Raw genomic sequence first — 11,475 nt, forward strand, 5'->3', positions numbered from 1 at the left:
CACTGTTTACCATCAAAGCTTCCACTGCGCCATCAAGTCAAAACGTGTGAAGCACGCTGCGCTCTCTCTGGACACCTAACTGTCCTCCTGTTTATATCTTCGCGACCCAGTGACCGGGACGCAGCAGCAGTCTCGCTGAAATGGCCTAACACGTTAACTGCTTATCTTTTAATTTTACAGACCCTACTCGCATGACCCCTAGATGCTAACCCCGTGCTGGGTGCTCGATGTACAAAGACGGAAAGAGAGCCCTCGGAGCGCTAGGCTTAGTGTAGGTGGGAGACGCATTAGCATCCGCCAGGAAAAGAACCCAAAATGCCATGAATGCTTAAATGAGGCTTCAGACGAATTCTGTGTCAGTACAAAAGAGAGGCCGACGTGACCCAGCCAGAGCGAAAGGGGAGACCGTCTAAAAGCTGCATGAAATAGCGCTGATTGGTGGAGAAATCCAGCCTCCGGCGAGCTGTGTTGGATTTCATTCACAAGCGTTCGTCACTAAAACACCAAAGGGACGTTGTTATAACCCTCTTTCGCTGAAAGCAGAATCCCATAGCCTGGACATGGGGGACACTGTTGTTGAGGTCCCCATCATAGATAGGGCATTCTGTCCCTGTAGTGTCATGACAGCGAGTTGCATTTAGAAGACTATGAATTGCCCAATTTAACATTTTGGAAATCAGTAAAATTTTTGCATTCATCATGTCTATCTGATCACGAAGGTTTGGCAGCAAACGGGTTAAACGCGAGGCAATCTTTCCCAGCGCCGGGCCACCCTCTGCCAAATTCGCCTTTTCTCTGTCCCCCTGGGCCTTGTGGCTGACCCCTTCCTTCCCAGCTGCTGTTTTGTGCTCTTTTCTACTTATAATGTAAGCGCCCCAACCTCACGAGGAAAAGAAGCTAGAGACAGCGCCGTCTCTCACACGCGTTTGGTTTAGAATGACGGCGGGCCCGTGTCCCCTTTATTTCCATTCTTAACAGTTCCTGTAATTTAATTATTGCTGTGCAAGGGTTCTGTCCAGAAAATTTCCTGGAAATGGCATGTGTATTGTCGGCATCTCTACTTCTAGACACCAGTGTTTTGTAGCGGGTCTTGGCGAGAAGAGAATGTGTCACATTAGAGAGTTTAGTCTTTTGTTCCCCAGAAGCGGTTTTGTTTTCTTTGCATCGGAGGGAAGATACAGCCAACACCGAGGTTTCAGAGGGAAGGGAAGAACTGCCCTGGCAAAGAGGGTGTATTCGTGAAAGGTGCTGAGGTGTGACAGATCCCAGGCCAGGAGCTGGCGAGGGACAGAGGCATCTGCAGACTTGCACTCTGCACGTGTCAGGAGTCTGACGAGAGCAGCAAGAGTACAAAGGGTCAGGTGCCCAATTCCACCTGCTTCCCGACAGCGAGCGGACACGATGAAACGCACTCGAGTCAGCACCGCGTCGTCGGCGGTCCACCAGGCCAGATGCCATATTTTTTCAACCCAATAGTCAGTTTGATGCGGACACGATGAAACGCACTCGAGTCGGCACCGCGTCGGCGGCGGTCCACCCGGGGCCAGATGCCATATTTTTTCAACCCAATAGTCAGTTCTTCTTATTAACCATTTCTATTTGATTACGAGAGTTTGACTAGGTCCTGGAGAGAAAAGATTATGAGGACCCCATCCCAGAGCTGTAGATGCTGACACCGTAGCGGCAGTGGGTGAAGGGACAGGGTCACCTTCCCGTGACCGTGAGAAGTGTGCCATAAAAGACCAGACTAGGTCTTTTAAATGACTAGGCATCAGTGACAAGCCAGGCCTTGCCCCAGAAAGATCTTTGTCCCGTAGCCCTGCAGAGCTCCTGAAATGTTAGTTGGCGACATGGAGGGAAAGTGTAGGCACAAGTTAACCGTAGCAGGTGCCTGTCGATTAAACGGAGTCATTAGTAGTCACCCAATTACAACCCGACCCACATAAGGCACACATTCTGTGCCTGGGCTGGAAGGAGTTCACTTATATTTACAGATTCTACGGAAACAGTTGCTGCACATGATATTTTTATTGTCCCAAATAAAGACGTGTCTAATGACAGGTCGACGTTGCCTGAACAACCACTGATCAGGATCAAAAACGGAAATAAGAAAATTCGGATTATAGAAAAATACTGTAGAGTTCCTAATGGACACTGTTTAAAGTGACCACGTAAGGTCAACTTCATATTGTCGACCTTGTTTGATTGCTGGAAACTACTAAGTGTTTATAAGCTGGATATGTTTTACCATATAGACGAGCAACCTAGTTAGGTGAATACAGCATAACGTTCTTTTATGTAAAAAGGTTTTTTTAAAAAAAGAAAATGGGACTCAAGCAATTCGGCCAACCTATATTCCCCTTCCTGAATGCTTTACTAATTATAGAGCACAGCGGCCTCCTAAGGCCAAATTGTCTGCCAGTGCTACATTTTTTTAATCTATAACCTTATCCGGAGTTCAGAAGCCAGATTTTGCTTTTAATGATGCCCTGATTTTTCCCCACTTCTCGATTCTTTGAAGTGCAAGGTTATGGAGTGAGTCAGCGGCTGGTCCCGCGATCCCACCAGCCCTAACCTTATAAAAATTTGATTCTCACGTCAAGTCATCAACTTCCAAGATTACGAAAATCTTCCTCCTTTAGCAGGTGTTTACTTGAGGGGGTACAGAGTTATGTCCATACCCCCCTTGATGGTCAGCTGGCAGTGCCAAGTCACAGAGCTACTTCTAAGACTTCGGACAAGCTCGAGAGAAAAATCAGTGGATGAGATAAAACTCGACCATGTTTCTGTGGCAAGCGCCCTTATTCCCTTGAACAGAAGCACATTTATTATTTTAAACATGTCTTAAAATGGGTTAATAGCATGAAACCAATCAGTCCCAGAAGGCCGTTCCCAGAGAGAAAGTGGCTCGTCTCAGGGGTGAGCCATGAGTCATTTTCATCATTCCCTGACCTGTAATGTGCCATTTGTCTGCTCTGCAAATGAGCTAAAAGCTCCCCTCTTTTGTAAGACCACAATTGGCTTGAACTTTAGTCATCTAAAGGAAGACGCATGGGTGTCGAGGAAGCCAGAGACAGGGACACTTGCGGTAGGCTTACCATGGGCGAAGATGGCCAAGGCACTGACGCCTAGAGCTCCCGCACGTGTGGGAAGTTCTTGGTATCGTTAGCGAAGAAACGGGGTGCGTGCACCCCGCAGACACCGTCTGCACGCTAATGAGTGCCCGCATTATGGTTCAGATGGGGCCGTGGGGGCCAGAACCACGTCCCCCGAAGCTCTGGGTCTGAGCTTTCTGTCTTCACCCTTCTTCTCTCTACCCCTCCCTTTCTGTTTTTCTTTTTTTTTTTTTTTTGCCTTAATTTCTTAATGAAAGTATTAAAACTCCAAACTTCTTGTGACAGAGCTGAGTAGAGAGGGGGTTCTGTGTTGGAGAGCGGGTAGCAGGGCGAAGCCGCGGGCAGCCAGCGGCACGGGGCCAGAGGGAGGACTCCTGGTCAGCAGAGAGGGAGCCGGCGTCAGCCCTGGAGCTCGGCCTCCTGGTGTCTCTTTCATCCGCGTTTGGTTTCCCGGTTTTCTCAGATTGCAGTATATGTGGTTTTCTTTTTCGGGTATTTATTTGTTCATGCTTTTTAAATCAGCTTTCATTTGAACACGCTGATGGTCTGAAGTCCTGTTTGCGATCTCGTAAAAACTCGAATGCAGGTCGATAACCCTTACAAAATAGCTCGTTTCTGAGACCCATCTCATCTCCACAGGAGAGCAGGGATCGGTACGAGGGAGCTCGCCAGGAAGAGCCGTTGATAGACGGTAAAGCAGGGTGCGACCAGCCTCCGCCGTATTTATCGGCGTCTTGTTTTTTCTGGGCGTGCGCAGGTGGCAGTCTGACTGAGACGTCACCCTGAGTGTGCTCCACTTTACTTAACGAGAGCTTCAGAAACGTGACTGGGAATGAGAGTCCTCTTTTCCGAAGAAACAGTTGAGCATGTAAAATGCGAGGCAGCTCAGACGTTTGACACTGGCACGGCATTGAGACTGGCTGTGTCCTCTCTCCCGCTGCAGCGTGGCTTGTGCCACCTGGTTGATAAGGACCGTCGTGTCACGTGCAGACCCGAGCTGGGAGTGATGGCCACAAAACACAGGGAGTGGGGGAGACCGCACTGCGAAGCTCCCCATCTAACGGGGGTGGGGGGAGGTGCCTCGGCCCAAGAGCCAGCTGAGCCGTGCGTGCATCAGTAGAGTTCCAGAACCTTCCTTTTTTCCTCTTCTTCCTTCTCCGTAACACTATCTTGCTTTAGTCTCTTAGTAGCTGTGCAAATAGATGGGATGTACACCCGATGTTATGATGCCCTGTTTTGCTGACGTGCAAGCCGAGGGCAGCCTGTCCAAAATCCCGTATCAGCGACCACAGACCTCGGAGAGCCCAGATCACTGTTGCCCACCCTCGTTCTCTTTCCATGAAACTTCTTCAGACTCTGGAATATTCGAGAAATAGTCTGTCCCATCAGGATGGAGTTAGATTGAAAAGGTTTATCAATGAAACAGAGAATCAGAAGATGTATTAATATAGTATCAATAGCAACTTTATAATTTTATTTTTACCTATCAAAAATATTTGGTTTATTTCTGCTTTTATTTCTATATTCACTGCTTCTCAGGCTTCTCCATCTTAAAAATATATATATATATTCCTTCTAGTTTGCATATCTTCAACCTTCTCTCTGCTCTTCGCCACTGAGTCCTAGAAGAACATTCTGTACTCGGCCACACTGCTTCTCCGTGGCTCCCAGGTCCTCACAATGTCACTTGTGCCCTCCCCACCCAGGTGAAACGGCTCTCCTGAAGGCAGATGGCCGATCATCTCCTGACCGCCAGATTCTCCTTTCAGCTGTCACTTTCTGTCCCTCTGCGTGCATTTAGAGTGTTAGCAAACGTTATCTTTTGGAACTCCCCCCTTCCACATTTCAGTATCTCTAGACGCTCCTGGTGGCATCTCCCCGCCATTCCCCATTCCGAAAGATTAAGGAGGGAGGCGGAGCCAAGGGCGAACGGGCACGGGGAGCAGCGGGCTTTAGGAAAGGTGTCACGAAGGCCGAGTCTCAGCCTGAGCTGAAGTTTGTGAAGGAAAACGTGACAGGTGGCATCAGAGTTTGTTTGCCGTGTTGGGCAAGAAGAAACGCAAGGCTGGGGACGGTGTTCTAATATTAACAGGTGGCAGGTGGCAGCATCTGCTCTGCTTTGATGTGCACCAGGAGAAGTGCTTCTCAAGCCAGAAAACGTGGAATGAGAACCATGAAGAAAGGAGAGGGAGGGGGAGGGAAGGAAATCTGACACAAGGAAGAGAGGGAGGAAGGGAGGGAGGGAGAGAGAAAAGGAACTCAGGTTGCTTGAAAAAATAACCAGAGCCCCGATTATTTAAATGGATTTATTCTTTCAGTACCTGCGTTCTAGTCATCGTGGACAGAGGGGAAGGGGCGTTGCATAGGATACATTCCCAGTCCCTTAACGGTAGGGGAGGCAGACCGTGTTCACGGCAAACTGTTACACAGTGTCCAGATGACGGGCGGGTGCTGTGGACACCGGTCACCGCTCCGGTAATTCACTAAAGGGAAAGACCTTTTTGTTCCCACAGAAAAGACCAGGAAAGATGCCATGGAGTTCCTGTCCCTAGACCCCAAAGGATAGCATCTTAGGATTCTGAGCAAAATTTTTCCGAACGTAATCCCAAGACCTTTTATAAATCATCTTTGAATAAGACTAGAGATGTTAGAAAATAGCTCTACTCCCTACCCGTTGTCACACAGAAAATTCTAGAAGTTACAGATTGAAATGGTTTACAGAAAGGATAGCCTGCGAGCGGCCAGGAAACGCTAGGGCTCGGCAGAGGCCCGGTGACCGCCTCTGCGTGTGACAGGGCTGTGTGCCGAGGGCATGCCAGGGGGCGCTGAGGGGGGGCGGGCGGAGCGGGTTCAGAGGTGGCACCAGGCAGGTCAGAAAGCTCGCATGTTAGAGGAAGGAATCCCGACTGAGATGTCGAAAGGCCGGAACCAAGATCCAATTTATAGGCGTAACTGTAAAGTCTTCTACATAAGTCGTGAAATTCATTTGCAACCATGTAATGAGCGTTGTGTTTTCACCGGAGTGTGAGAAGGAGAATATCAAACAATTGCCGGTTTCCAAGCCCAGCCTCATTTAACAGAGGCCAGTAAGAAACTGCAGGTCTTTCCTAGTGGTTGGGAAAATTAGGGAATTCAACCTGAGAAGAGAAAGCAGAAGTCAGGGAGCAGACACAGCAGCTGGCGGAGATGCCCAAACGTGCTTCCAGAAGGTGTCGGAGGCTTGGAGGAGCCAAGTGACGGGGTCCTCTGCAGAGAATGCAAGAGTGTGAAGCTCAGAAGGGCCAGAAGCGAGAGGCAGCAGAGCTGGGGCGGCGGTGTGGGCGCAGCGTGCGACAGCCGGCCCTCCGCTGAGCTGCTGCTCTGCACCTGCCGCCTGCCCGTCGGCAGGGAGGCCCCGTTGAGAGCTTCAGAGGTGTGGCTCGGTGAGGGGTGTCTCTCAGATCCCGCGCCCTTCCCGCAGTACGGATGTCGCTTAGAGAGCTGAGAGTCTGGAGTTGGGGAGGCCGCGGATGGGAGCAGGGGGTGACTAGAAAATGAGATTGGAACTGAGGAGAGAGAAGGAAGCGAAGGCCCCAGGCAGACGTGCTGAGGGGCGGGGAGGTCATCGCACTTGATGGCAGGGCCATTCTGGGCACGGGAGGTCGGGCGCTGTACGTCTAGTGGCCCCAGCTCTGTCCGTCCGAGACACTGGGGACAAGACTCAAGCATTTATTAGGAGGCTGATTTAGAAGGACTTTAATGTTTTCCTAAGACTACGATTTCGTGACTTTTGAAAAAGTGCCCTAACCGGTCCCCGATGTGCTTCGCATCATGTGCAGAGGTGGGTCCCGGCCCCCGTGTGACCACGGACCGGGCCCTGCGCCCGCCGCCGCCCTGGCATCTTTCCCGGCCTTGCTTGGGATTCCACATCTGCCTCGAGCATCTTCCCCTGGCGTCCGCCCGCTTTAACATGTTGCACATTTGGAGCCGATGCCTCAGCCACCACCCACCCTGCGGCTTCCAGATCCTTCTAGACTCCTCTCCCTGACACTTGCGTTGGCACATGCCCAGTCCTGCGTGTCCCGGAGCTTGCCACTCCCGCAGACTCCCCGCAGCCCCTCTGCCCCACGCCCGCTAGGTCCCCGACTCAGGCACATGTCCCCTTTCTGCTGTAATGTCGCCTGCTCCCTGACCGCTGCTCACCTCTGGTCCAACCCTCACAGCCTGTCATCTGTGCCATCCAATCCCTGCCGCAGCCCCCTGAGCATTCGGGATGGCCCGACCCGTGCCAGTGTGTATGCCCACCTGCCACCACCGCCTCTGCCCCTCTTCCACATCTCCCCATGGTCCCGTTAGAAGCTTCCAGATTACGACCAGTCACACAAAATGGCGTCGCCTAGCTCTGTAACGCTCAGCCACGCCCAGTTCACAGCCAGCCCTGGGAACATCTCTCCCCTCAGACCGACCCGCTCCTTGCCTCCTGAGCGAGGGCACGATTTGAACCCACGTGGGACACTCTTCCCACTGGAGTCCATGCTTCTTTTAAGACTGGGACAGGCTTGCATCCTTCCAGAATGACCCAGCCGGAGACAGCGCCCTCCTGAGACTGTCTCCCTCAGTCTGCGGGCACTCAGCTTCGGCTCCTCTTTGTGTCCCTGAAGATGCGACACAGGTACCACTCTGTGTGATAAGGACCTTAAAGGTCATGATGAACAAGGAGTTTGAGCCAATAGACGTTGCTTCTGACTTCCCGCTCAGCTGCAACAAACGACCAAACGTACTCGGGCCCCAGTGCCCTGCTTCGGAATGAGCACAGCGATCCCCAGGCAGAGTTCCATGCTAAGGGGACACGAGCCAGCAGTCCCTAAGGAAAGGGCACAGTCCAGATTCCTAGCACGTGCTCGGCTGTGACCCCATGCCCACTCTCCAGGAGACATCCACGCATGGTCCCTGAAGGCAGCCGTGCCATCCAGACCCTGCCCGCGCTCCTCACAGGCAAACTCGTGAAAGAAGTGACTTCCCGTTAATACGATTCTTCTCACAATGTCAGATGAAGTCAGAAGGAAGGAAGAGTAGCTACGACACGAAGGAAGGGCCCGCTCTAAGACGGTGAGCACGGGGCAGTTGGGACCGGAATGGCTTTGGGCAGCAACAACCCGTGGAGCCACTTAACCTGGACAGCGATGCTGCAGACGCGGGAACCCGCGTTTAGAGCCAGTCGGAACCTGCAGAGAGCTCTGTCCTCGCCTGCTGGCCACGGCAGGCCCCCAGCTCGCGTGAAAACGAGCGTGGTGGGAAAACGCTGGTGACCGACTTCGGCGGTGGAGAGAGAAGGGTGATGATGGGGAAAATGAGGAGGAGCCCACTCTGCAGCCGTCTGAGTCTGTCCCCTTCAGACCGTGGGCCGAAGTTCAGCGTTCACATCTTGGAGTGTTTCCCTCTTTCTTTAGAGCGTCAAACTGGCCGCGGCTCGGTTGTCACATAGAGCTAGTTCGTCTCAGGTTTCTGGCGTTTCGCGTCTATATATTTCCTTTGCGAGTGTTAAAATCATTCGGGAAGAGAAAGGGGTCCTCGCGTTCACTTCGTCCTCGCACATAAATGTAAAGACAGGAGCTGAGAAAGTCAGTGGCACTTTGCTCTCTGCTTCGTCACGTGGGCGGGAGGGGAGGGGGCCGTCTGTGCACAGGACCGGGCCCCGTGGGGGGCTGCACTGGGCGCTGGCGTGGCCACCGTGCAGAGCCGAGCTTCGGGTCCTGGGGCGCCAGCCTGTGTGCGATTATGCCTCTGACCGTCCTCACCTCTCAGTAATTGCAGGCTGCCCCCGACATGAAAATGGCTGCCTTTAAATGTCAGCCCCCAAAAGGTGACAGATGAAATGAAAATCCTCCAACCTATGTATTTCTGCACTATAGAGCCAGTCACCCAGGCAGCGGAACACATTTCCAGAAAGTTCTTTCACTGAACACTGCATTTAACTTTTTAGGGAGCAACCAAAGAAAAACAAGAAGAAGGCTTTTGTGTGCTCAGAAAGGAAACATTTATTTTTGCCAGGACAAAATATGTGAAAAGAAAATTATGTTTTAAGAAGAAAGAAAATTTCAAAGCCGTGTCACCAAAAAAAGTAGCATTGTTTTTCTACATCGTTTTTAGGCAGGATTTCTTTTGTCAGGAGTGGTAACAAGGTCTTAGTCAACAATGTCCTCGGAGAAAAAAAAATAAAGAAAAAACTTATTTCCGAGTTTGAAATAAACACCTCAGTTTCCAGGCACAGCGATACGCCATTCACGCAACTTGCCGATCGGCCTCAGGGGCTCACCGCTCTACGGTGAGACCTTTATTTTCTTAAGTGCTCTGTGGTGCCGTAAGCTTTTTAACTTTGATATTTTGATAACAAAAGTAGTAGAATTTATATTACATAAATGAATTGCTTTCAAAATGTGTATTTTTTGACTGCTGAAAATGGGTTTTCTAAAAGTAGCAAATGAATAGGTTATGATGACACTTTTAAGAAGGGTCTGAGAATTTTTATGGCTCCAGAGTGGCATGTTCTTTTGGTATTTTAAAATGTATATATAGTAATTTAAATATAAATATATATATTTACATAAACATATATATAAGGAATCCACTAAACGCGGTTATTAGTAGTGACGTGGACATACAGATACATTTCAGAACAGCTGTTGTCATGTGACTCTGTAGAATGTCTGTCATAAATGCCTAAGTGAATGTTAACGAGTTGTTTGTCATATACTAATAGTAACTTTCTTTCCCCAGATGCGAAGAGTTTAGCTGAAATGCTCATGAGGTAAGAACAAGATCTAACATCCCAGCTACCATGCTTCATAGAACAGTTTCCGACTTGCCTTCATGATTTTTTTAAATGACAGTCTGAAACTGATAACGTGTATTCTTTTTGACATATAATTTCCATTCTACATGCGAAAATATCTACGTAATACCTAGTTGGATATATGTGTAGCAAATAATATACTTTTTATATGCCATAGGTATCTTATTTATTTTTCAATTAGAGTCGATATTCAGTATTATATAATTTTCGGGTGTACGGCATACTTGTTAGACATTTATATAATTTATGACGCGATACCCCTCAATTAGTCTAATACCGATCTGACACCACACAGTTATTATTACGGTATTATCGACTACATTCCCTATGCTGTACTCCGCATCCCACGACTGTTTCGTAACTGCCAATGTGTACTTCTTAATCTCCTCCCCTTCGCACCCAGCCCCCAGCCCCCTCCCCTCTGGCGACCATCAGTCCATTCTCTGCATCTGTGAGCATAGGTAGTTTTCTTGTTGACTGGGCTCAGCCGATAGAATGTTTCCCATTAAACTGGGGAGAGGGGGCGGGTGGGGAAGGCACATGATAAGTGAGCAGCTTTGGTGTTGCCCCCACCCACACGTGCCACCTTTGAGGTTGAGCCCTCTCCCTCACAGCCCAGTGCCAAGAAAATCACAGAAGGAAAACTGTGTCCTGGCTCTTCCAAGGCAGCGGGCTGATCAGAGAGATTCTCCCTGCCCTCAGCGCCCCTGGCACCGTCATCACCCTCTGGCAGAGTGCTCACCAGCTCCGGCTGCTGTGGGTAACCCGGCCGCCGTCTGGCGTTGGAGCCACAGCCAGGCACCAGCGTGGTCGCAGTCCCCAGCCCTGCACTAGCCCCCCTCGTCCCTGCTGAGCACACAAATGACTAGGGCTACTTGAGTAAGTAAATGTTCACAAGCAGAGGACACCCCAATATTTGCAAGTGAAGCTTTTCATATTGCAGTGATTGAACCAGAAGTGGAGAAAGATCATCAGAGTCTAGAACCAGATGAGAAATGTCAGGGACCCTGCGGGTGAACTAGATCTCTTGCCTTTTTAAGATACCTGATGTAGGAAAGAAAGATGACAGAGTGTGGGGTCCCTTCCCACTCTCCACCCCACCTCGCCACAGCTGCTTTTAACCTCCTTCTCTGTGCATATAAAATTAGTACTTTGGGGGTGTTCAAAGTGAGCCCACGTCTCATATGACCAGTATCCTTGAACACCTAAGGCAGAGGTCCACGACCATTGGCTCACGGATGACATTTCCCACAGACACCTTGGTCATAGTGTATTTTAAAACAGTGTGAATTGTGGGTAAAGGGTCTGGAGGAATCAAGTATCCGAATAGTTGGTGTGAGCAATCCAAGGATTATTGGTGCCACTTGCCAGCATTAGGAAACTAGATGCACAGGCTTTGGACGTTTTTCTTTCCTTTGCAGGGCAGGGGAGGGAGGGGATACTGATCAGAACGAAAAGACCTGTATGGGTCATGCTGGATTCAGGACGCTTTTTAAGCATCCAGTGAAACTGCCAGGTGGTTTGGTT

At 50.1% G+C, this 11,475-nt stretch overlaps 1 protein-coding gene across 1 annotated transcript in view; it reads left to right on the forward strand.

Moving 5' to 3' along the window:
- The window catches only part of DSCAM (DS cell adhesion molecule), a 540,559-nt gene that overhangs the window by 494,279 nt on the left and 34,805 nt on the right, over positions 1-11,475 (forward strand). Inside the window, exon 29 of the mRNA XM_015593080.1 lies at positions 9,873-9,903. Within this exon, the coding sequence (XP_015448566.1) occupies positions 9,873-9,903 (31 nt within the window). The remainder of the gene's footprint in view (positions 1-9,872; positions 9,904-11,475) is intronic.

The sequence above is a fragment of the Pteropus alecto genome, unplaced genomic scaffold (genome assembly GCF_000325575.1).
Source record: "Pteropus alecto unplaced genomic scaffold, ASM32557v1 scaffold97, whole genome shotgun sequence".
NCBI lineage: Eukaryota > Metazoa > Chordata > Mammalia > Chiroptera > Pteropodidae > Pteropus > Pteropus alecto.